The sequence below is a fragment of the Malus sylvestris genome, chromosome 11 (genome assembly GCF_916048215.2).
Source record: "Malus sylvestris chromosome 11, drMalSylv7.2, whole genome shotgun sequence".
In the NCBI taxonomy this organism is placed as follows: domain Eukaryota; kingdom Viridiplantae; phylum Streptophyta; class Magnoliopsida; order Rosales; family Rosaceae; genus Malus; species Malus sylvestris.
Window position 1 is genome coordinate 39,134,405 of NC_062270.1, and position 25,371 is coordinate 39,159,775.

The following is a 25,371-nucleotide window of genomic DNA, read 5'->3' on the forward strand; positions in this document are numbered from 1 at the left end:
TAATCCTATAACCAAGTTTACGGGTTCATACTCATGCTCATATTCTTACATTCTCCCACTTGAGCAAGTATCAACCAAGAAACTTTGTTCGATTAAGATTATAATATGGTGATCACTAAGCCCCATTGAGCTACATCATAATCAATCTATCTGTGCATTTCAAAACATAAAATTTGAAAGCTTATAATCACAACCAAAATGTAACTAATGCTTTCAGATTCCTTATGTTCAATATGCACTTATAACATTATGATCAAACTGACTTTAGTGGACTTGAATATCCACTCCTACTATATCTTAAATCAAGTTCATCATAGATATCAAAACCGTCTTCTTGTGATTCACATGAATTCAAACAATTGCTTAAGTCAAATCATAAAGATTCTCAAAGCATTTAACTGAATACTCAATCACACATATGTATATATATATCAGATGAATCAATTACAAAAATTGAATCTCTGAATACAATTAAAACTAGCTCATAATTATACTAACTGTCAATAACTAGCTAAACCAGAAAACTTAACTCAAGAGAAGAACATCACTGCTATACCAGCTCGAGCACACCCATTCTTGAGATTTGTATCTTGAATAAACCAACAGGCAAGACTTTGGTCAAAGTATCAGCAACCATTAAACTTGTGCTGATATGCTGCACATCAATGGTTCCTTGCTTGACTTTTTCCCTTACTTTCAGAAACTAAACATCCATCAACCTTAAAGCAAAAGTCATTTTGTTGTTCTTTGCAAAGAAAACTGCAGAATTATTGTCACGATACATATTTAAAGGTTTTTGTATTGATCTCACAATCCTCAATTCTTCCTCAAAATTCTTCAACCAAACTCCCTGCTTCATTCCTTCAAAGCATGCCACGAATTCTACCTCCATGATAGAAGTTGCAATGACAGTTTGTTTGGCACTCTTCCAAGATACTGCACCTCCACCAAACAAAAAAACATATGCACCAGTTGATTTTTTGTCATCTAAATCACCTACCGAGTCAGAATCGGTGTACCTTTTTAATTCAAGTTCTTCTTCTCTACCATACACAAGCATATAGCCTTTGGTTTGTTGTAGATACCTTAGAACTTTCTTGGTAGCACTTTAGTGTATTTCCCCTGGATTAGATTGAAATCTTCCCAAAATCCCTACTATATATGTAATGTCAGGCCTTGTACAAATATTTGCATGCATCAAGCTTCCAAAAAGTGATGCATATGGCTTTTTAGACATCTTTTTTACTTCAATATCAGTTCTAGGACATTGTTCATTTGACAACCGATCTTTTTTGTTCACTGGTACATGGCAACCATTGCAGCTTTCTATATTGAATCTGGTCAAAATTCTTTCAATGTAACCTTTCTGTGAGAGCCCTAACAATTTCATGTTTCTGTCTCTAGCAATCTTAATTCCCATAATAAAATGTACTTCACCAAAGTCCTTCATTTCGAAATTTGCACTAAGTAATGTCTTTGTTTCTTTTAACACATGAATGCAAGAACTAGCAAGTAATATGTCATCAACATACATGACTAGAATTATAAACTTTGTCCATTTTGAACTTGATATAGATGCAATCATCGAGTTTGTTCTCAACAAAGCTATTAGAAGTTACCACTTGATCAAACTTTAAGTACCATTGTTTGGAAGATTGCTTGAGACCATAGATTGACTTCTTCAACTTACAAACCATATTCTCCTTCCTCATTTTAATAAATCCAAGGGGTTGAACCATGTAAATCTCTTCGTAAAGATCACCATTGAGGAAAGTTGTTTTTACATCCATTTGATGTAATTCTAGATCAAAATGTGCAGTTATTGCCATATTGAGTCTTAGTGAATATTTAGAGGATACGGGTGAGAAGGTGTCATTATAGTCAATTCATTCTCTCTGAGTGAACCCTTTAGCAACCGATCAAGCTTTATACCTTTTAATTTGTCATTGTGCATCCCTCTTAATCTTATATGCCCATTTACACCCTATAGGCTTTATATCAAACCTTGGTTCCATTAACAACCAGACTTAATTCTTGTACATTGATTCCAGCTCCTCATTCATTGCATTAAGCCACCAAACTAACTATGAACTCTTCATTTCTTGTGAATAAGTTATTGGATCATCAATGTCTCCAATATTGTAATCACTTTCTTGAAGATAACAAAGAAAATCCTTCGAAATTGGAGGTTTTCTTGCCTTTATAGACTTCCTTGTCTCAGGTTAAACTTGCACAGTTTCAGTATGATCTAGTATAGGTTGATTTGTTTCAGTTTCCATATCTTTCATTTTAGTGGTCTCTTGATGCTCTTCTAATTAATCAGGCAACTCAAGATCTGTGACTTGATCCTTGGACAATATTCAATTGAAGGTTCTTCAGATTGATGTTGTTTAATTTCTTCAAAAATGAAATTTTCAATTGTGAAGTGTGAGACATCTTGATCTTTTAAAAAACCTTGCATTATGAGTTTCTTTAATTCTTGTGTGAGCTTGTGCACATTATAACTTGAAGCCTTTTGATTTCTCAGAGTAACCAATGAAATAGCATGATTCTATCCTCGGGTCCAACTTTCTTTCTTTTGGATTATAGAACCTAGCCTCTGCATTGCACCCCTAAACATGAAAATGCTTATAACTTGGCATTATTCCATACCAGATTTCAAATGGGGTAGATGAAACTGATTTGCTAGGGACTTTGTTAAGTATGTAATTTGCAGTCTTGATAGCTTCACCCCAAAGGAATCCAGGTAATCTTGATCTTGACATCATACTTCTTACCATGCCAATCAATATTCTATTCCTTCGTTCTGACACACCATTTTGTTATGATGTGCCATGTGTTGTATACTGAGACACAATGCCTTGTTCTTTAAGGTATAGGGCAAATGGACCCTTCTGTTGGCCAGACTCTGTGTACCTGCCAAAATACTCTCCACCCCTATCTAATCTAACAATTTTAATGGTCTTGTTTAGTTACTTTTATACCTTAGTCTTAAAGATTTTGAAATATTTGAGGACTGCTAACTTTTCATTTATGAGAAAGGTGCAAATCTTGAAAAATCATCAATAAAGTTAACAAAAGAACTATTTCCACAAATTGTTTTAGTTGGAAAAGGATCACAAACATTTGTATGAATTATCTGAAGATAACTTTTACTCCTTTTGGCTTCAAGGTTTCAAAAATTAGTGAGTTTTCCTTTGAAACAATTGACACAATCTATTTCAGTTGATAAATCAAGTAGTGGAATCAACTTTTCTTTTGATAACTTAGTAATTCTTTCTTTTGAGATGTGGCCTAATCTCTTGTGCCAAAGGATGTAAGAACTATCAATGTCTAGCATTCTCTTAGTGCCTGTGTGCAATGCATGATGCTCATTTAAAATCACACTACATTCTAATTGACATAGACTGTCAACCAAATTAGCAGTACCTAAAACCGAATCAAGACAACCCTTTTGAAAAACTTTCAAACAGTCATTATCACCTAGGAATGAAATCCCATGTTTCACAAATCTAGAGCCTGAAATTAGGTTTATCCTCATCTTTGGCACATAGAGGACATCATGCAATTGTAAAACAAAACCAGAAGACAATTTTAACTTGACTGTCCCAACAGCCTTAACTGCCACTTTTGATCCTTCCCTCACAAAAACATTATAACAGTTAAAGCTGGAATCCTTTTGTTTTTCAAAACCATGTAGTGAATTGGTTATCTGCACTGTGCAACCAATGTCAAACCACCATGAATAAGTAGAAACTTCAAACAAGTTTGACTCTACATAGACATTAGCTATATCTTTTCCATTGGCTCTCAAATAATCTGTAAAAAGTTCAGATTGATTTCTTAAATGACCTCGAGTTTTGCAGAAAAACACTTAAGTTTAGCAACATTTTTAACCTTTGGTTTAAGATTGTTAGATCCTTTAGAAGTTTCAAATATCTTAGCAGAAACAGTAGTCTTATCATGAGGTTTAGGGTATTTGAAGTTCTTACCTGGATTATTTCCAACATTGTTAAACTTCCTTCCTTTCCCTCATTGCACAAAGTTCACAGTTTCGATGTCTTTGCCCCTCTCTTGTCTATGTCGAGTTTCTTCTTGAACACACTGTCCAATAAGCTCATCTACATCCCAACTCTTGACTTGTGTGTTATAGAACACCTTCAGTTGAGAAAACTTGTTTGGCAGGGCTTGGAGGATCATGAAGACTAGCTGTTTCTCACCAATGTTGACATCCATGGAGTTTAACTTTTCTGCAGCATCAGTCATCTTCATAATACGATCCCAAATTGAACCAGTGTTGTCAATCTTGTAAGTTGTCAAAAGTGACATATATTGACTGATCTTTGCTTTTTGTGACTCCTTGAACTTTTTCTTGATTGCCTTTAAATACTCTGTAGCTAATTCATGTTTTCTGATCCCTCCTCGAACTGTATCAGTCATCCCACTTTCAAGAATTGAAAGTGCAAATTTGTTTGCTCTTGTCCACTTCTCATAATCTCCCTTTTCTACTCTAGTGCTTTGTTCTATGATCACTGGTCTTAGAGTATCAAAGGCTATATCATACTCATTGATTGTCAACAGTAATCATATCTATCTCCTCCATTTTTTGTAGTTACTCCCTCCAGTGAGAATTGGTATATTAGCTAAGTTCAAAGTCTCGAGAGACATGGCGGATGCTGCAAAAGAAATCACAAACATGAACCAGTTAGGTTCCTGATTTCCTTTTGCAGTTTAGCACATCACAACTCTCATAAATAAATCATACATGTAGACTTAACAACATATAGTTGATAAGCATACATAGAAAAATTGACTTATAATAACTTAAGCAAATTTATGACAAGATATGCAACAACAGACAGTCAAGAGATGTCTCATGCATGATAACCATCATTCATGGTTTAACAGAAAACATAAAGGTGCATTAGAATTCTGTAGATTTCAAAATAATTGTGGATAATACATGATCGAACACCCAAGGTCTAAAATTTCTGCTGAACAGTTTCAATTAAATTGAATCCATATAGATTTTGTTATTTCAAAGTCTTATCCTTTAAGATCTAACATAAACCCTCGACTCAATATGCAGAAGAACTGTTAAGCAGGCAAGAATAAAAACATACCTTACACATATCCAATTTTATGAAACAGTGTAGCAGAATAACCATTCAAATCGATCATATCAGTTGCAAGATTGATGAAATTATAACCTAGAAGCATGTTTTGTTGAATGATGTTCATAATCGAAAAGCCCCAATTGGAAAGAAAACCCGTTCCCATGGATTTGCAAAAAATCCAAGGGTAACATCCCTTTAAATCCCAACGGTTATATTTAATCATGTTTTGTCTTTATTCGTAAAACATTTATACTAGAACCTGTGTTCGATTCCCCAAAGTGGCAATGAAAATATATTTTTCTCAAACATTATTTATGTTTTTGGAACCTACTGGTTTTAATCACAGAACTTATAATTTATGAACCTAAAGCTATGATACCACATGTTAGCATAAACACAACACCAAGATCATGCAAAGCAAGTTACCGTGGTCAAAACATATGACCATAAACCATAAAGCAATGCACAGAGAGAAAACATACCTGCAAAAGAACTCTAAGATGTTGCCGTATCTGATTTTTGCAGCAAAGTCGTGGCGCACCTTCTCCTCTCTTCAGTGAACGAGACTCTCAACTAATAATAGGTCTTAGTCTTAAATTGAGTACACACTGTGAGAGCAGAGGCCACCATATATATACCATATAATCCAAGCCAAATTCTACAAGGATTTCCCTATTAAGATCCTTATAGAAAACTAATTCCTTCTAAATAGTACTTCAGCATAATATGGATTCACAAATCCATTCTCAACAAGGCTTCCTACTAAATCTCTAATCCTATAACCAAGTTTACAGGTTCATACTCATGCTCATATTCTTATATCCTAATCACACCGATAATATCAAAATTTAACCACCTATTATTAGGTGTTGAGTTTTATCATAAAAGATCTATGTGTATTCGGAGTGAAACTATACACATATATATTGTATTTTATTTTCTCAGTTTTCCACGTGGAACTTATATTCAACAAGAACGAGTTGATTGATACCCACCAGTACAACCAGTTTGTATATATAGTCAATTATTCTTTCTGGAAAATAAAGTTAAATTTCGAATAAACTCTCTTCAACTAAGTAATTTTTCAGCTTTAAATAAGGCCTTTTTGTTGAAAAAGTTTTGGGATATTTTGGTTACCTCATCTATGGCTTCACGTTTCTTTCAAGGTCGGTTTTTTAATTGTCTTGGACAACCGTGTTCTACATACAAGAGTTCCTTTATTTGGCCTGGTTTACGCCCTTTTCTGATTTTATTGTGGATGGTTGTGGATTCCCCCACCTACTTTACATTCATGGCTAGCGCCCATTTGGGATGATATTTCTTCTATTGGGCTTCCTTCAAAGTATGGGATTGATGACAAAATAGTTTGGTTGTCTGCTTCAAATGGTGACCTTTCCTTCTCTTTGGCTTATGATTTTAAGCGTAATAAACAACCAGTGGTTCAATGGGATCGATGGGTTTGGCAATCTTGCTTTCGCCCTCGTAATTTGGTTACATTGTGGAAGTATTTACATGGTAAGATGTTAACTGATGATCTCTTGTAGCAAAGAGGCTTTGCTATAGCATCTATGTGCTCTCTTTGTTATGAAGGTAGGGAGACTGCTTCACATATTTTCTTTGAGTGCTCTTTTGCACGTAAAATTTGGTCTACTGTTTTGGAATTATTCAGAGTTCAATATTTATTTCAAGATATTTTTAGTTTTTCCATTATCCTTTACAACAAGGTTTTGGTACCCAAGTGCAACTGCTTTGGTGGGGTATGATTGGAGTTGGTTTTTATTCTATTTGGCATGCTCGCAACGCTGTTCATTTTCATGAGGAGGTTGTTTCCATTAATTATGTTGTAAGGTCCATTAAATGTCAACTCCTTGAAATTGATTCTCTCAATTCCGGCTGTATGAAGAATTCTGTGGAAGAGATTTGCATTCTTCATTCTATTGGTGTTCGTGGATGTCTTGCTAAGGCTCCAAAAATTATTGAGGTGTTGTGGCACCCGCCTTCTCAGTCTTGGATCAAAGTGAATATTGATGGTGCTGCAAGAGGTTCCCCTAGTGTGGCTGCATTTGGTGGTATCTTTCGGGATTTTACGAGTAATTCTCTTGGTTGTTTTGCGGGTTCAATAGGCTTGGCATCTTCTTTGGATGCCGAACTACGAGCTGTTATTCATGTTGTATCTTTTGCTGAAAGAGGTTTTGAATTGTTGTTATGAATTCTTTAATGGTCTGGGTTTGGCCTTATGTCTCCCCTGACATACTGGATTTTTCTTATTTATCAATAAATTCTCCTCAAAGTCTCTTCCCATGATAGCAATGTTGGAGTGGGATAGACTTTACGGCCAAATTAAAAATATAAAAAAAAGTCACCATCCTTTAGATTGGAACATTTTATTATTGGGGGTGTTATCAGCATATATACAATCTCCATTTTCTGTTCTTGTCGCATTTGCAGACACTTGGAAACTTTTCATTCATAGAGCCTAAGATACATCATATATTATCTTAGATTCTACAACTGTATGAGCAAGAAGATAACCCTAATTTATACGTCAGAACAAGAGAATCCCAGTGGTTGGGGTAAATTTTAAACCTGTATTTCGCATAGCTGGTTTCTGGATTCGATTCCTAACGCTGGTGAACCACACAATGGTATTCATGAGAAGGTGAAATGTGTCTGTGAGTTTTTCCGGCCTCCACAAGGGTCAACTAACGTGGCTTTGCCACTAATTGATCCTTTAAAAATATAAAAATAAAATTTATACCTCATTTCTTGTTTGATTTAAGAACTCTTGGATTCATGACCATGTTACTTTATCTTGAGATAAATGAATCTCTCTTGCAACAAAAATAAAAATAAAGTAACAAAGAATCATATTCATATCTTATGCAACGTATAAACGTGTGGTGAATAAGGTGGATCTAATATCATGTTAATTAGATCAGGTTATTAGAGTAAACGAAAAATTGTTTGATAGTATGAAAAGACTCGAGATCGCATCAGCTTGTACGTGAGAAGCTTTACTTTTCTGATGTGGGATTCATTTCACAACATGAAAACCGTTGCATCACTTCCCGTACAAAAACTAAAGCGGATGTTTATTTTTATTTTTATTTTTTTAAAGTAAAAAAATAAAAAAAGAAGAGGACCTGAAGAAGGCTAGTTGAAAATTGCACTCTACTCGTGATCACAATTAAGTAGATTCACAACTTACAATGCATTGAAATCCTATACCTCCCGTTTTTTTCCTTTAGGGAGCGTGTCCGCACTTTTCCGCTCAGTCACTTGTTGTGGTTAAACAGCTAGGGGTGCTCGTCTGCTCACAAAAACGTAGCCAACCCGCATCTAAATGTAAAGCTTTACTTCTCCAACGTGAGATTCATATTCTCAACGGTAAAATTGTTGCATCACATCCGACATGAAAACTAAATCAATTAGGGGTGCTCGTCGGTTCAAAAAATCTAGCCAATCCACATCTGACCGATCCAAGATAGATCGGATTGTGGATTTTCAATCCAAACCAATCCAATCCATTTCATATAATTGGATTGGTTTGGATTGGCCGTCGAGTTTTAATAGTGGAAAATATATATTCATCAAATGTGATACAACTTTAGTAAAGTCTAATTCAATCGCAAGTTTTATGAATTGGAATGAAAACATAATGAGCAGTTAAATAAACAACACCCAACCTCATGTAACACCAAATATAAACAAGGAGTGTAAATAAAATTTTTCGTACGCTGTTAAGTAATTACGCTTTATTCTTCATATCTTTATCCTGACCGGGGTTCCGCACGTGTAGGTAACGGTGCAAGTTTCTCCGATAACCACAGAGTACACATGAGCAGGCCTAACGAGGAAGTTAGGCAGGTGAGCCAGCAGCTCACACACACATTGATTATCCAGCTGGGTTAACCACCTACAACAATTATCTTCTGCAGATATGGAATCATGCACATGATGCCTGTGCCTATGATGGACATGTCTATGCCCGTGATCATGTCCGTGTCCATGGCCATGTTGCTCTTCCTGTCCATCATCATTGGGAGGAGAAGGGGGAGGAGGAGAGGGGGGTGTTGGCAGGGGCATCGGAGTAAAGGGGAGTATCGAGCAAGCATAGTTAGCAAGGGCAAACTGTGATCTACAGAGAGGGCGGACAGGTGGGAATAGAGGCTGCGCCTCCATCTTCGGCAGGTAGAGTAGGGAAGCTGCAAACAAGGTTAAAGTAAGAATCTTGACTCTCTCCATGACCATTTCAGCTATCTTCTTCTTCTGCTATCACATGTGATGTGAAAGAGAAGAAATATGGATGGTTTTTAGGTGTTTTCGGCTAATCCGTCTATTTATACACTGTTGTGGTTTCATAAGGTTCTTGTTTTCTTAGTTGTTAGGCTCTCTTTGTGGGTAATAATTATAACAATTATACTAATTAAAAAAGTAATGGAGATTACCAAGGGAATGAGCTTCAGGTTCTGAATGGTTTACTGATTCCCATTCATTTGGTGTGAAGACTCTGTTTGTGTTAGGTGAAGTGCAAACTCTCCCAAATGGTGTTTCCACAACCGACCTTGCGCCTACCAAACTGCAAGAACAGAAATTACATTATTCGAAAATTGTTAAACATATATCTTTTCGTTGTAATTCAATCTGACGTGTCATTGCTCCGACCTTTCTACCACTGCCAAGACAATCTGACGTGTCATTGCCCTGTAAATTTAGCAGACATCAGTAATATAAACACTACCATCCTGTTCGATCACAACATAGAGATTGTGAAATATGTAAGAATCCGATACAAGGCCATCATCCCCCAGTTTGCAGAATCATTTCAAAGAAATGAAACGGTTACAGCTAAAAGCTCAAATCGAACCTCCAGTTCATTACGGAAGGCCATCCAAAAGCAATGCAGCATAGGAAAGCTCAAAAGTACATCAATTCAACTACGATTGGTAAACGGAGTAGCATTCATTTGAAAGGGGGTATAAACTAACTAATGCTCTGAACAGAAGCAAATTCATCATAACCATTTTCAGTGGATATTCCCTTTAAAAGTTACTTGTCAGAATGTGTTCATTGTCTAAGAAATCAATCACCAGCATTAATACACCGATACTATAGTTGCACTTTGACTGCACAATAATAAGATCACTATTTGCTAAAATTGTGTCATAGTGCGAATATGATAAGTGTTGGGACGGAGCTGAATGTGAGAAACACATTGAGCATGAGTCCAACTGTCCATGAAGGTCACATAATTATCACCATTGTTTTTATGTTATATCAATCATGCACTTTACGAGCAAGCATCACAAATTGTCATAGTGACAGTGACATAGGCAAACTTCAAAAATGGGGATGCTAAAAAGATGAATATTTTCACCGTTAACTATCACCGTTTTATAATTTATCAACTACACAAATCACCAACAAGCATCACAACGGTCTTAGGATTCCATATATAATTTCAATTTCATGAATTGTTGTAAAGTCCAATAAAAAGAAACACGAATACAATATGGAACCAAAAAAACTAGTTACATCCTCCATTAAAGATATTCAGGTACACCAAGAATCACTACAAAATTTGAGATGAATGTGGTGGATTACAAATTCAATAATCCCACACAACCAAGATCATCCGATACTTTCAACACTATTTGCAGCTCAACATCAATACATGTTATTGATTAAGAATCATTACCTGTCATCATCTCCTTGTCCTTCTCAACCTCTTCCCTTTGCAACCGCAACTGCTCTCGTCTCCCCCTCCATCCCTCCTCCAATAGCTCTGCAAACTTGTCCTTTATCTCTAGCAATGGATCCCGGTCAATCAACTGATCATCCTTGTACGCTTCCCTCAGCACCGCCGTCTTAATCCCTCCCTTCAACGACAGATAGAATATCCCCGCGTGCCTTGTGAAGGCATTTGAGAATGCATTCGAAAATCTATACTCGTCACTAAATTTCCCCAATATCGGCACAGGAATCCTCTTAAATAAAGACAACGACAACAACTCATGAAAAACTCCAACCGTCCTCTTCTCCATTTCCTGCGAAGCTTGATCCAATTTCGATACATCCTCATACGGAGAAATGTAATCCATTTCCACCCAATCCCTAACCCACTCCCTCATTTCCTTCTTCAAGAAAAATCCTGATGGCAGCCTATAGTTAAAATTAGGCCGAACCCGAATCCCTGTCAAATTCGAGTCCTCTTCTGCCCTCCTCTCAATCACTGATTTCGCAAACTCGGGGTTCCAAGAAACCAATTCCAGATAACATTTCTCCTCTCCGGGGCACCCAAGTATCCGAAAATACTGCGGATACTTGGGCACCAAGCTAACCAAGAAATCGTTCGGAAACCCGAATTCCCTCTTCACATGAACCAATTTATCAACACTAACAACCCTATCCCTACACATCATCAGCAATTTACACAATTTAGACACAATCAACGGCTCATTTTCCTTAAAAATCCTCTCCTCCTCCTCGAGAAACATCCTTAACCTATCGCTAAATCGAAGAAACTGAACCGGTTCCGATTTGGGTTTAATCCTATCATAGTAAACATCAAACAAACCTGGGTTTCTCCTAAGAAAGGTCTTGACTTTGATGTTGAGCCGCAGCCTCTCGCGCCGTTTTTCAAGGTACCGGAGCGGGATGACCCGACCCGGTTCGTTGTGGACCTCCTTGACGACGCGGGCGCAGAGCTTGTAGGGCTTGTCGTTTTCGATTGCCTGGTCCAGCTTCTGGTCCTTGCGCCATACGACTTTGAGGCTCGAGATTGATTGGGATTGGAGGTGGGTTGCTGGGTGGGTGCTGGGTGTGAGAGTGGGTTTGCGGGTGTGCAGATAGGAAGAGATTGACCGCGTTTTGGAAAGCATAGCTGCAATCGGACACCCAGCTGACTCAGTCACTCGACACAGTGAGAGAGAGAGGGGGGCAAATCACGAGGAAAGAGGAGAGTGCGGGGCATTTTTGTCCGCGTGTCAAAAATGTAATAATGCAAAGTTTGCAAACGTAGCAGGGGTATAAATAGGAGCCACGCTGTGCTTACGTATAAAATTTCGAAGATATCCAAAATTTCGTTAGTTCAAAAATATAGAAATTTTGATGAAAATATCGGGATATTATCGATATCGATAAAAATTGAATAAAAATCACGAAAATTGTAAGAAAAATATAGAAATTTTTATTGAAACTTTGCAGGATATTTATTTAATCAATTATCTATTAGTTTATGATAAAAAATTAGAAGAAAATGCATTGATTTAACTGATTTAAATTGATTATATAATGAGCTGTCAAATATTGTGAGCGTATAAAATATGTAGTAATTAATTAAAGAAGTTTAAACGTATAATCATCATTTATATATAATGAATTAGTATAATATTTTACACTTTATATATTGTTTATATATTGCATGGTAAGATAAGTTAGTATCGCATAAATTTCCTATCAAAGTCTAAAATATGGTAGTCCAACTCTACAAAAATTTGGATAAAAATATCGGATAATATCGTTATTTTATGAGGACCAGTCGCGCTTGTAGCAGCAAGTCAAAGACCGATAGTACGATTCGATTCGGACTCTCTGACTCCCTCCCGATGCCGCTTCCGCCGATCGCCCTAGCATCCTAATCTAGCCGCCGAATACGACGGCGAAAATGATGTCGTGGAACGGCGCCAGGGACCTGGTGACCACGTTGGACGACATCCCGTTCGGGACGGGGTCGTGGTATCTCTACGCCGGCGTCTCGTGCCTGCTCGTCCTATTCGCCGGGATCATGTCTGGCCTCACCTTGGGATTGATGTCGCTCAATCTCGTCGACCTCGAAATCCTCCAGCGCAGCGGTAGCTCCACCGAGAAGAAGCAAGCCGGTCGGTTTTTTGGAAAATTTAGATTGGATTAACGAATTGGTGTTTAATTATACTTAATTGAGCTTAATTATGTGATTAGTTTTGGTGGTTTGATGTTGATCCGTCATTGTACGCAGCTAAGATACTGCCCGTTGTGCAAAAGCAGCACCAGCTTTTGGTCACTCTGCTTCTCTGCAATGCTTGTGCCATGGAGGTACTTTTAATAGTTTACTTTAATGATAATTTATGCGTTTTGGGTTTACCAACGAACATTGATTTCTGTTAAGATTAAATTTTGAGATCCGTTACGTTTAAATTTCGAGATTTGTGTAATAGATAAAACATTGATTTCTGTTAAGTTTAAATTTCGAGATTTGTGTAATAAATAAAACATTGATTTCCGTAAGTTTAAATTTCGAGATTTGTGTAATAGATAAAACATTGATTTTTGTTAGATAAATTTAAATTTCGAGATTTGTATGATTAGTAGATTAAGTCCCACTAATTTAACCGCAATTGAATTTTGCTTGTGCAGGCGCTTCCTTTATACCTTGATAAAATCTTTAACCCAGTTGTTGCTGTTGTGCTGTCTGTAACTTTTGTTCTGTTATTCGGAGAGGTACGGGCCTTTCCGGGTTGTTATTAATTATTGGACTGCAGATGGATAGAGTGTTTAGTGTTATATGGGAGTGTGACAGACTTGTGCCTTTTCATGTTGGACTAGGTTATTCCACAATCTATATGCTCAAAATATGGACTTTCGGTTGGTGCCAATTTCATTTGGCTTGTTCGCATTCTTATGGTCATCTGTTATCCGATTGCATACCCAATTGCAAAGGTATGTAATTATAGTTTGTACTGGATCGAATTTCATTTTGTTTTCAAGTTATTAACTTTGATAGTCATCTGCTTAATTAAATTGCTTTTTGTGGTTATGAGACACAGTTAAGATATCACATCAACACTGAGAAGAGTTCTTATTAGGCAATGATGTTTTAATACCATACTCGTTATAATTTTCATATTTGGATCACAAAGTATGTTTCCTGTTTTAGTAAAACATAGTATGGACGGAAGTTCAATATGTTTCAGATTCGGATATTGATATTATAGCTTTTATGTGTGACCCATTGTTTCAGGTTCTTGATAAGGTACTTGGACATAGTGATGATTTGTTTAGGCGGGCTCAGTTGAAGGCCCTCGTCTCTATTCATGGCCAAGAGGTAAGCTGTTTAGGTTGTAAGTGTGTATGACATCGCTTGCATTTGTCCACAGTTTGTTCCTGGCTACTAGCTGCTGAAGTTCCACAACAGTTACAGTTTTCCGGATTCAAATTGTTTTCTGTTTTTCTTGACTTGTTATTTCTATCCATTTTAGGCTGGTAAGGGAGGTGAACTCACGCATGATGAGACAACGATCATCAGCGGAGCCCTGGATTTAACTGAAAAGGTACCCATTGTCTTCAGATTTATTTAAGCTTTGATTTGTTGGAAAATTTATGAGACGTTACAGAGCAATTTGAGGGGAGATAATTTGACTGTATAAGGCATGTCCAATCTTTTATAGTGTTATTTCCTGTACATGTTCCTCAGTTCTCTATTATTTACCAATTTTCTTGCCTTCTATGTGCATTTTTTATCTTCTTGCTGTATTTCTGATACTTGTTCCCAAACTATTTTGATGCTTCCTGGGTGTTTTATTTTTAGTTACAATTTTCAGGCTTCTGCATGCCTTTTAAGTATTGAGATAACACCAAAAACCACGTCTGCGTGTTGCATTTTCTCCAATCTGCAAAGGATTCATAATACTAAAGTTTCTTTTGTTGTCCAGACCGCAGAGGAAGCTATGACACCTATTGAATCAACATTTTCCTTGGATGTTAATTCAAACTTAGACTGGTGTGTTTGCCTTCGGACTCTTCTACATATTCTTTATATTCTTTATTTGGTGCATTTTTTTGTGACATTGAAATTGCAGTGACATCTCTTGATCGTACTTTTTTCTTCTTCTTGTATTTCTGCTATTTTGGGCTGAATAGAGTAGAAACTAGGTATTGAGAAGGAATTGTGGGGATCATCTGGTGGTAATAGAGATGGGTCTTGGTCTTCTTTGTGTTTTCTGTTGTAGAGGGAAAGATTCATTTTTAAACTGATGTCTGTCTCCTAATGCAGGGAAGCAATTGGGAAAATTCTTGCACGAGGTCATAGTCGAGTCCCTGTCTATTATGAAAATCCGAAAAACATTATCGGCCTTCTTCTGGTGAGTGTGAAAACTTTTGCCTGTTGATTCCTACCATTGATAACAGCTAATTATAGAATTGGTATGTCACAGCTGATTGTAGGACTCGCAAGTCATTTTTAGACTTATTTATTTATTTATTCTGTAATGGACTTAGGTGAAAAGTCTTCTCACTGTACGAGCAGAAGCAGAGATTCCAGTCAGTGCCATTTCAATTCGAAGAATGCCTAGGTTTGTCATTTTCTTTCTCCATATTATCTTTTATGCATATATCGACGTCTGTTGTATGTGGGAAAACTTTAAATACATATGCATGGATATCCCAGGGTTCCTGCAGATATGCCGCTGTATGATATACTTAATGAGTTTCAAAAAGGAAGCAGTCACCTGGCAGCTGTAGTGAAGAGCAAAGGAAAGAGCAACCTTCTGGCAATTCCTGACATAGAGAATTTCGAGGATAAACTGGCAAAGTTAAAATCTCAACTAGCTGCCTCCTTGCCAACCAAGCAAGATGAAAAATCAGGGAGTGTTTCTCTTGACATAGATAAAGCTCCAAGGTCTCTGATAAACAACCCAACCGTTCAGCCAAATGCTACAATTCCAAATTCATCAGAGGACATTGAAGCCGGGGAGGTCATAGGAATCATCACCCTGGAGGATGTTTTTGAAGAACTGCTGCAAGTATGCTCTGCTTCTATCCAATCTCCTACCTTAATTTAATCTGTCAGTGGCTCAGTCAGTGTGATATTATGTGTTCCGCTACAAGTATTCCCATTCTATTTCTTTTCATGTGCCCACTGTTTTATGACGATTGTCCTGATCCCCTTTTCAACGCAGGAGGAAATTGTAGATGAGACAGATGTATATATCGATGTACATAGGAGGTATGATGGGATCTAAACTCTCTATCGCTCTCTCTCTCTCTCTCTCTCTCTCTCTCTCTCTCTCTCTCTCTCTCTCTCGGTCAAGTTCCTTGATTAAATTGGAATGTGTGATTTGTGTAGGATACGTGTGGCTGCTGCAGCAGCTGCTTCATCCATGGCAAGAGCTCCATCAACTCGGAAGTTGCTTGCAGTAAGTTAACATCATTTACTTGTCAGTCTTTTGCTAAGTCATTTGAACATGAAGTCATAAACCAATATATCTGAAAAAGCACAAGTTTTCCAGTAACCGAAGCTTTCACCAAATCTGTGATTTTCAAACTTGTATCTCGCTGCAGGTCAACAGAATTTATCTGAAAGTATCCTCAAAAGTCCTTGTTCTCTTGATGTGCATTCCTCATGCTTTAAAATATGTTTATGACTCGGAAGGAGTAATTCACACAAAAGTTTTGAAGAGTATAGTAACTATATACAGCTGAGTGATATAAGAAGGAAATCGTAGAGTAACTGTATACCCAGTAGCCAAAAGCAGCTGAAATATCAAACTTTTGTGCTTCTTTACCGAATGCGTATTTTGGATTGAATAACAAGCTGTGTGTCATTTGTATGTCTGTTCTGAAGATAGAAGTTGTTTTGTCTAATTATATACTTGTTATCCTTCAGGGAGCTCTAAGCAAGCACGGGCAAACCCCAAGGAAGTCTGCCGAAGATGATGGGCATTCGACGAGGTTTTCAGGGTCTCCACGAGAGCCTCTTCTAGGCAGTAGGAGATGACAGACTTCAAAGTAGCTCCAGACTTCCGGTTGGAAAAATTGGGTACGAAGTTGCGATCAGCCGCTTGCGGATATTACAGTTTTATCCAGAAGCTAGGGTTTGTAGATTATAGTGCGTGCATGTAATTTCTGTCCAAGTTTTGGGAGTCTGTCCATTTCTAGGGCTAGAAAACTAGATGTGTCCTACTACTACATCAAACCTATTTGGGTTCCAAAAAATCATGAGGATTTAGATTGAATAACGACGGCCGGAAATTGAGAGGGTTGTGTGAGAGATAAAAATAAGCATGTAGATAGCATAACCCTAAATATTCTATGTTCATTTTCCCCACAAACTCTCAAGAGTTGTCTTTTACGTTTGATTATTTGGAGGCTCTTGCATTTTATTAAAGGGGAAAAAAAATTAAGATATTATGTACTACAAAGAGGGAGTTGAACTTGGATACAACGCGCGTGCATTGTTATGTCAGCTGACATTTTTTCAGGTCAGGGCATACGACCACATAGCGTGTAGGACTGCTCAACATTTGTAACCGCATCGACTTTTGACATATTGTTCATATTATCGATATTGTTCACTTCAAATACTGTTCGTTGAAATTGTGTCAATATGCTTGTCGGTGAAGTCCAAGTGGAAAGTAACTGATGATGTGGCACAGAGGCGGCGTTGAGGGAGAGCGAAATGTTCAATCGTAGAGGGTCCTTAAATTTGAGGGGCCCCCAAAAAAATTTGGTATCTTATATTTATATGTAATAATGTTTTATATTAAAAATATACTTTTATTAGCACTTTGAAATCTTATAGTGTACTTTTTATAAGTGTAAATTTTTTTCTTTCTAAATATACTAATTTGGAGTGCACAATGAGATAGTATGAGTGCCAATAACAACACCTTAAAAAAAAAGATTTTTATTTCAATTTTATTATATAATAATGCTATATATTCAAGTGAAACTTTAAAGTTTTTTGAAGCTTTTTTTTTCTTTATTTAGTTGCTTAAGATTGAAATATTTTTTATTATTTAGTGAAGGCTATATTTATAACTCTTTTTACTTACCTAATGACATTTGTAAATTTACAATTAATGAGTCCTAAAGGTTGTTTTGATTTAAGTTATTATTTTCTAGTTCCAATATATTGTCCTACTTTTTTAAAATAAAAACTATCTTAAAAATGAGCCATTTTATAAATTCCGCACTGGGTCTCCGAAATCTCATAGGCGATTCTGATGTGGCATAATGGCATTATCTTGTTGGTTAGTTAGGATATACGACCCAAGTCTTTCTCATTTTTCAAAACTTACCCACACCTCCAAACTACCACCATGACATCTAAACTAATAATGCGGTTACATTTACGTAAATATATACACATAACATCATATCATTAATTTAAGACGCCGCGATAGTGAACTGTGTACGTAACTCTCTCTCTCTCCCTCCATTTTCAGACGTTGATTTCTCACCAATTGGGGGCCAGATCCCAGGTTGCCAAACAAGTTGGCGAGTAAACTGGAAAAGCAGTGGGAAACTTCCCAAGTTCCACGTCAGCTAACCGTTCCCGGGCCCATGACGAGGAGTAAAAACTCGTGTACCAAGATTACCCCTGTCTAGGATAGCGGCCCAACTGTTAAAAAAAAAAAAAAAACAAAAAAGAGAACTTTAACATAAAACTCTCGATACTGTTTATTTTAAATTAAAAAATCAATCATGATACTATTCATTTTATCATTTATTTTGTATTTATCGTTAAAACTCAAGGTTTTCAAAGTTTTTCATTAGTTTTCTTTAAAAAAAAATCTCAAATTGACGAAATCACCCTCGCACACTAGCTCAATTAACGAGTGTACCCGTTTCCTTAGCTGCATGGGTCAAGTCAACTCGGCCGAGTCCGGCCCATCCCAGCCTAAACCGAGTTATTAATTCCCGAGAGTCGAACGCAAACAAAAAACCACAAAACCTTTTTCTCCTCCACCTTCCACCTTTCCCACTCTAACTTTCTCTTCTCCCCTGCCTAAACGGTCAGTCTTTTCATCTTCCTCTTCTTATTTTTTCTGTTTGGCTGCCGAGAAAAGGACGAGAAACGCCGAGAAAGTGTTCAATTTTCGCAAATTTCGATCTTTTTAATCCTAGGTTCTGAATTGTATGAAGAAAAAAATCATCTTTCGTTTTTAGTTTTAGTTTTAGTTTTTCTTATTTTCTCGGCAGCCAAACGGAGCGATTGTGATTTTTAATTTCATCGCATGTGTGTTTTTTGCATTATGATTAATTTGGTATCATTGGCTCTGAATTTCTCTTGAGTTTTCGATGAAAATTCTTATTTTTTAAGTTTAATCCGGAAGATTATTGGGTTTCGAAAGTGAAGAAAAAAAATAATCTTGGATCTTGACCTAATTTTCGTGTAGAATTTTTATAAGATAAATATAAATGCAGCTTTGGGGCTCTCAAGTGGATGAATTTTGTTTGTAATTTTGTATTATGTTTTAAATATGCAGAATCGTAGCTCTTGGAGATGGGTTTCAATGCGGTTTTTGGCTGCTTAAAGGAAGTTTTTCCACAGGTATGATTCTTTACCTCGAAATATATTTCGGGATTGAATTATAAATTGTTATGTTGTGTAATTATGTTTTCCATTTAAATATTTTGGCTTTATAAAATTTCGTATGTATAAATCTTGTCAAACTTGCATGGTATTAAGCTTAACAATTTGGAAAATGATTTCATGGAATTTAATCTGAATAATTGGGGTTTGGGGAACACCTATTCTGATTTTTTTCGCCTTTGTATCTTTGTTAAGTTTATATTGTTCCAGCAGATTCTAATGATTTTGAGAGTTTGATTTTATGGAATATACATAAATTGTGTTGCCTAAGATTATAGGTGAAAAAATGGATTTCTTTGATTTTTCGTTAAGGTAAAGGCTGTAACTTAATTGATTCTGTATGTTCTAGGATGCTTGGGTTGTCTATTTGGTTAAAATGTTTACTTTTGACTCTAACTGACCATCCATATTATTTCTTCTGATTCGGCTCAGGTTGATTTTCGCATTCTGAGGGCTATTGCTATTGAACATCCCTTTGATGCCGATGCAGCTGTCCTCGATGTTCTTAGTGAGTTCCCTAACTTGGCTACACAATCGTTTTTGGCTGTCAGTCCTGTGCAGGTTCAGAGTTCTGGGACTCCACCGGTACAAGCAGGTATTCTGTAGCTTCTCAAGAGAACCTTCTTTCGTTCCTGGATTTGTTCTGTTATTGATGCCACATTCTTTTTCCTCTTTCATGTCATTCCATAATTATTGATAATTACTTGCAACACAAAAGTGTTCCATTTTTTCTTTTAAATTGGTATTTCGTCTAAGGTTTTTATTTGTATGTTGCATGCTGAACTTGCAGCTCAACAGAAGGAGAAGGGTAAACTATTGATGCACCAGCAGGTAATTAAGGAATCAGGGGTTCCAGAACCTGGACCGGCAGCTGGTGATGATCACACAAGTGGTTCCTCTCATGGCAACCCCACGCTGGTGAAGCAAGTGGACTCATTGCAGAATGGTCCTGTTCAATCAGATGCGGATACAAGTACTGGAAGTGAAGCAGTGATTTCTGATGTAAAGGGTATGAATTTTGATGTCCAAGTTGGGCAGCAGCAGTCTGCATCTGGCATGACGAGTCTTTCAATGCCTGAAAAAGATGCAGTAAATGGCACCTTGGTTGATGTGCTTCCTAAGTGGAAAAGTTTTTATTTCCCTGTGAATTGTGATTACGAATCGGTTCTCCATGAAACACGTGATAAAGTAGAATCATTTGCGGTTGATTCTTCTTTCCCAGAACATGCACCCAATGCTCCACAGTGTGACATTCCTCCAGAGTTTAGTTCAGGCCCTCTTCTTGCTGATGATGAAGTAGAATCATTTGCAGTTGATTCTTCTTTCCCAGAACATGCACCCAATGCTCCACAGTGTGACATTCCTCCAGAGCATGCACCCAATGCTCCACAGTCTGACATTCCTCCAGAGTTTAGTTCAGGCCCTCTTCTTGCTGATGATGAAGTAGAATCATTGGCAGTTGATTCTTCTTTCCCAGAACATGCACCCAATGCTCCACAGTGTGACATTCGTCCAGAGTTTAGTTCAGGCCCTCTTCTTGCTGATGACAACTTACAGGCATCTGGTCCTTTGGATCATACTTCTGAGAAAGACTGTTCTCCAAGGGAAATGGTTGATAATGACATTGAGGAGACCGCCACAAACAGCGTATGCAATATTGATGTTCTGGAAGAGATCATTGAAGATTCTAAACATAACAAGGTACTAATGGGTTTATGACTTGGTAGATTTAGGGTTGCAATTCAGAAGATGATTCTCTTGCTATAAATTTAAAACTTAACTGTTGGTTTGTTCAATTCTCTCAGACTCTAAATAAACCTGGCCCTATTTGGTCAGAATAGTTATATAATCTTAATCTTTTCTATGTGATGATGTTCTGTATTTCGTTGGGGTTTTTTTAAGTGTCTTTTAATTCCTCTGTGTGATACAAGTACCATCTGATTTCGGGTTAGGATCCAATGATAACGTGTTCATGGATTTGGACTTTTGGTTTATGTGCTTCGGTTCGTTTTTTTTTTTTACCAATAATATGTATTATCTTGGGATAATAAATCTTGTTATGATATTTGAAAGCATATTCTTAATGTTTTGTTTGTGTTATTTTGCTGACCCACCATTGTCATGGAGTTAGTTTTTGGTGGCACCATTTTTTCCCTCCTCCCTGATGATAGAGTTCCTAATCGTTTGACAATGTTGCAGAAAACCCTGTTTTCAGCCATGGAATCGGTCATCAGCATGATGAGAGAAGTGGAGGTCCAGGAGAAAGCGGTGGATATTGTTCAAGAGGAAGCTTCTAGGGGAGGTTTGGATATCATGGTCAAGGTGGAGGAGCTTAAACAGATGTTGGCACATGCAAAAGACGCAAATGACATGGTTGTATATTGTGAAATGTGATTAAAGTTTGAAGTTAATGGATTCTGAGTTCTGCTAATTTTAATTAAGGGTGCATTATAACTGAGGTTATATTCTTTCTGTGTAGCATGCTGGAGAAGTCTTTGGGGAGAAAGCAATTTTAGCAACTGAAGCGAGGGAGCTTCAGTCTCGATTGCTCAACTTATCAGATGAGAGAGATAAATCACTTGCGATTCTTAATGAGGTTGACTCCACTTCATTGAGTTGCTTATTGCACTGCATTACTGTTGGTGCATGCTCTATTTCACTAATTTCTCCATTGATCTTTAGATTGCCTCATTTTTATGCTGTCTTTTTCATATTGTATTCTTCAAAAACAACAATTGTATGATCTGTTTCGTTATATTTATTTATCAAACAATATCATCACAAAAGATGTTAAGTATTCACAGAGTAAAGATATTGGAAAATCTTATTTGTGACTACTTGCAACAATTATATTTGTCTTCGAATGATGTGGGGCAGTTGATACAAAGACAATCCTTTTTCTTAGTTCATTATTTGTTTTGTCATTGCAGATGCGTGGAACCCTTGAGGAACGGCTAGATGCGGCAGCGGAGGCAAGGAGACTGGCCGAGCAGGACAAGCTAGAAAAGGAAGAATGTGCCCGGAAAGCTCTTGCTGAACAAGAAGCGGAGATGGAGAAAGTTGTTCAGGAGTCGAAAATATTGCAACAACAGGCGGAGGAAAATTCGAAGGTAACAACTATTTCCAGTGACCATGGACATATTAAAGTAAGATAACCGATAATATAATTACTCAAATTTTTCTTTTTGCAGTTACGGGAGTTTCTGATGGATCGTGGCCGCATTGTTGATATGCTACAGTAAGTGATTTTGTCTCCATTGCTTTCATATTATAAGCTCTAAAGTTTGGTTTACAGTTTAGACCATCGAGGTCTCTATTACCTATGTAAAGTGGCTGATGCCAAGCAACTTGCAAGTATAGTACGTATTGCTCTTGATTTCGGAGAACTCCATTACCAATTTTGCATCCTCTCCTGCCTTATATTAGACTTGATATATGTGTATGAGGAACTTTAGTTACGTTGAGATCGTTTTTGCAGTTAACCTTAGATATAGTAAAGTTACCCTTTTTATTTCATCTTGTCTCCTCCAGCAATTTTAAATCATCCACATCTAAATGAATTAGGTTACTTTTTAAGCATTATCAATATAATCTCATCTCCTAGTTGTCTGTTATGTCGCAATCTAATCCGATACCTCAAATTATTCGCTATCTGGTAATATTTTGTTCTATTGCAATTTATTTATTCCTCGAGAATTTTGTTTCTGTTCAATGCTTTTATTTGCAGCATGCGTTTTTATGCGTTTGAGGAGACGATAATAGTCTTTCCATACATGTGCAGAGGAGAAATTTCTGTTATTTGTCACGATGTCAGGCTTCTGAAAGAGAAGTTTGATGAGCGGGTTCCGCTAAGCGAGTCAGTATCCTCGAGCCAGACGAGCTGCATCCTAGCTTCTTCAGGCTCATCCATGAAAAGCGTGGCATTCGATTTAGTTCCAGAACGACTTGAGTTACCAAAGTCGCCAGAGAAGGCAAGCCCCGCTCCTTCAGTTGACGGCCTATCACCAAAAAGCATACTCGAACGGGAAAGAACCAAGGCCGATCAAAAGGAACTTATCGACGGTGGATGGGATGTCGTCTTCGACGAAGAATTGGATGTCTAAGCCTTCTACTGCATATCATATGCTGTGAATATGAACAGGATCAACTTCGAAGACAGATGCAATTTTTGTTTCAAATTAAGGAGGATTTATATATTTTGCTATAGCCTGCAAGTATTTATATGATTTTGTATAGTGGAGACTTAAAACAAGGACAAGGATTGTCTGCCCTCCACTTCCGGTGATCTCCCCGTGCCCTTCTATTTTGTGTGGTCACGATTAAGCCATGTCAATATTTTATATTACTATTTATTTTTGTTTTATTATATCTATAAAAAAAAACAATATAAAATGTTGACGTGATTTAACCGTGACCATACAAACAGGAAGGCACGAGGAGGGCATCGGAACTGGAGGGCAGACAATCCTTGTCCTCAAAACAATCATAATTTGGACTTGATGAGTTTATTAGAATATTATATATGTACACATATTTTATTCCTGACAGTGAAATGTTCCTGGGCCTGTTGACATCCAATACTGGAACGATTTTATCCTTAAGGGTGTGTTTGTTTGACTTTAGCTCTCACTAGATTAGACTAGATTAAAGGGTAAGGTAGTCTAATGCTTGTTTCTCACTAGGACTAACTTTAATGGGATAAAGTCTCACTTGCCTAGACTAACGGGCTCACTAAACAGTCTTAGCGAGACCCCTCAAGAACCATGGGATTGCTAGGATCGTTCCCTTGCTTCCTCTTGACTGCGCCATCTCCAATAATGACTCCTAGTCGCCTCCAAATGTCGTCTCCGAATTCTAGGCCCCATGTGGAAATGGTGAGTCACACAAGTATTTTTTGGTTAATTTTTAAGAGTATTTATTAAATATAGCTAGAATTTGACCTTTAATTTCAAAAATATCAGTTTTTATAAATAAAAAAAATCATATATAGCCAAAAATAAACTTTAAAAGACTAAAATACCCTCATCGCATTTGAGCTCTTGGGATTTTTTCTCTCTATACCTAGTAATTGTTCAATTCACATATACGGATGGGATTTCCTTCTACTCTTATTTATTTTTATTTTTTTTAGGGGTTTTGATTATTTCCATATATTCCAATCCAATAAGTGGAAAGAATAAAAAAGAGAATGAGCAATCAACTTGTCAAATTCATTTATGGGTAAATTACATAATAACCCCCAAGGTTTGAGGTCTATTACAACCTCATACAACATCTTTAAAACATTTCACTTTCATACCTCACGAACTATTTTATTTCAAAATAATACCTCCGTTAGATTTTCCATCCATTAGTCTGTTAAATGCTGACGTGGCTGCCACGTGGCAAAAAATATATTTTTTTATACATTAAAAATATTATAATATTAACCCTATTTAAATTTAAAAAAAAAAAAACAGAAAAACCCGAACCCAGATCCCCTTCCTTCCCCCTCACCTTTCTGTAACTCCCATTCACAAAATCCACCACTCAGCCCACGGTTCATCCCCATTGAAGCACTTCCATACCTAATTCTACCCACCAACCAACCCATTTACAAAATCCCCACTCCGAAACCCTAATAACCTAACCCCCAAACTCGTAGAGAGTCCTGCCCAGACCGTCGAAAAAGTCAGAGTTGACGGAGAAGCTCTGAAGGTGGGTAGCAGTGGCGGTGGAACCGAAGGAAGCGGTGGGCTTGGGGGTCGAGGAGAAGGGGTTAGGTGGTTGGCCCTCTAAGGAGTGGTCGGACTCGAGAAACATGGCAGGAGGTTAGGGGAGGCGAGGCAGGAGAGGTCGAGGTTGGAAAGGTCGAAGAAGAGGAGGTCGTCAAAGTTAGGATGGATGGACGGGAAGGAAGAG

The 25,371-nt window shown here is 37.2% G+C and overlaps 4 protein-coding genes across 6 annotated transcripts; 2 read left to right on the top strand and 2 right to left on the bottom strand.

The window, feature by feature from the left end:
- Positions 1–8,681: 8,681 nt before the first annotated feature.
- Positions 8,682–9,559, bottom strand: LOC126589502 (uncharacterized). Its single transcript, XM_050254808.1, has one exon. It carries the CDS (start codon positions 9,366–9,368, stop codon positions 8,880–8,882), a length of 489 nt encoding a protein of 162 aa, XP_050110765.1. The 5' UTR covers positions 9,369–9,559; the 3' UTR covers positions 8,682–8,879.
- Positions 9,306–12,098, bottom strand: LOC126589501 (protein WHAT'S THIS FACTOR 1 homolog, chloroplastic-like). Of its 2 annotated transcripts, none has more exons than XR_007611847.1 (3): positions 10,816–12,098; positions 9,566–9,696; positions 9,306–9,322 (listed from the first exon to the last, which is right to left on the bottom strand). XR_007611847.1 is itself a non-coding variant. In XM_050254807.1 (3 exons), the coding sequence occupies exons 1-2, from the start codon at positions 11,996–11,998 to the stop codon at positions 9,814–9,816; spliced, it is 1,191 nt and encodes a 396-aa protein (XP_050110764.1). In that variant the 5' UTR covers positions 11,999–12,096; the 3' UTR covers positions 9,587–9,696; positions 9,783–9,813. The 2 variants fall into 2 exon arrangements, 1 of the variants encoding a protein (XP_050110764.1); XM_050254807.1 differs by lacking the exon at positions 9,306–9,322 and adding an exon at positions 9,783–9,821 and having other exon boundaries at positions 9,587–9,696; positions 10,816–12,096.
- Positions 12,099–12,648: 550 nt separating this feature from the next.
- Positions 12,649–17,233, top strand: LOC126589500 (DUF21 domain-containing protein At4g14240-like). The gene is made up of 13 exons (XM_050254806.1): positions 12,649–12,997; positions 13,114–13,190; positions 13,512–13,595; positions 13,701–13,814; positions 14,116–14,199; positions 14,354–14,425; positions 14,807–14,874; positions 15,148–15,235; positions 15,372–15,445; positions 15,541–15,895; positions 16,052–16,098; positions 16,219–16,288; positions 16,759–17,233. Exons 1-13 carry the CDS (start codon positions 12,784–12,786, stop codon positions 16,867–16,869), a joined length of 1,458 nt encoding a protein of 485 aa, XP_050110763.1. The 5' UTR covers positions 12,649–12,783; the 3' UTR covers positions 16,870–17,233.
- A 1,524-nt stretch (positions 17,234–18,757) lies between these two features.
- LOC126589734 (uncharacterized) lies at positions 18,758–24,071 on the top strand. Of its 2 annotated transcripts, none has more exons than XM_050255118.1 (9): positions 18,758–18,889; positions 19,364–19,428; positions 19,903–20,065; positions 20,261–21,171; positions 21,670–21,843; positions 21,950–22,066; positions 22,401–22,580; positions 22,662–22,708; positions 23,252–24,071. In XM_050255118.1, the coding sequence occupies exons 2-9, from the start codon at positions 19,381–19,383 to the stop codon at positions 23,571–23,573; spliced, it is 1,962 nt and encodes a 653-aa protein (XP_050111075.1). In that variant the 5' UTR covers positions 18,758–18,889; positions 19,364–19,380; the 3' UTR covers positions 23,574–24,071. The 2 variants fall into 2 exon arrangements, with proteins under 2 accessions (XP_050111075.1, XP_050111076.1); XM_050255119.1 differs by having other exon boundaries at positions 19,903–19,978.
- The last annotated feature ends 1,300 nt before the right edge of the window (positions 24,072–25,371 follow it).

Coding starts and splice junctions, on each gene's coding strand:
- LOC126589502 (XM_050254808.1), bottom strand. CDS start 9,368: ATGGTCATGGAGAGAGTCAAGATTCTTACTTTAACCTTGTTTGCAGCT.
- LOC126589501 (XM_050254807.1), bottom strand. CDS start 11,998: ATGCTTTCCAAAACGCGGTCAATCTCTTCCTATCTGCACACCCGCAAA.
- LOC126589500 (XM_050254806.1), top strand. CDS start 12,784: ATGATGTCGTGGAACGGCGCCAGGGACCTGGTGACCACGTTGGACGAC. Junction 15,236..15,371: donor ACATTATCGGCCTTCTTCTG/GTGAGTGTGAAA, acceptor TAATGGACTTAG/GTGAAAAGTCTTCTCACTGT. Junction 16,289..16,758: donor CAACTCGGAAGTTGCTTGCA/GTAAGTTAACAT, acceptor GTTATCCTTCAG/GGAGCTCTAAGCAAGCACGG.
- LOC126589734 (XM_050255118.1), top strand. CDS start 19,381: ATGGGTTTCAATGCGGTTTTTGGCTGCTTAAAGGAAGTTTTTCCACAG. Junction 21,172..21,669: donor AAGATTCTAAACATAACAAG/GTACTAATGGGT, acceptor ACAATGTTGCAG/AAAACCCTGTTTTCAGCCAT. Junction 21,844..21,949: donor CAAAAGACGCAAATGACATG/GTTGTATATTGT, acceptor CTTTCTGTGTAG/CATGCTGGAGAAGTCTTTGG.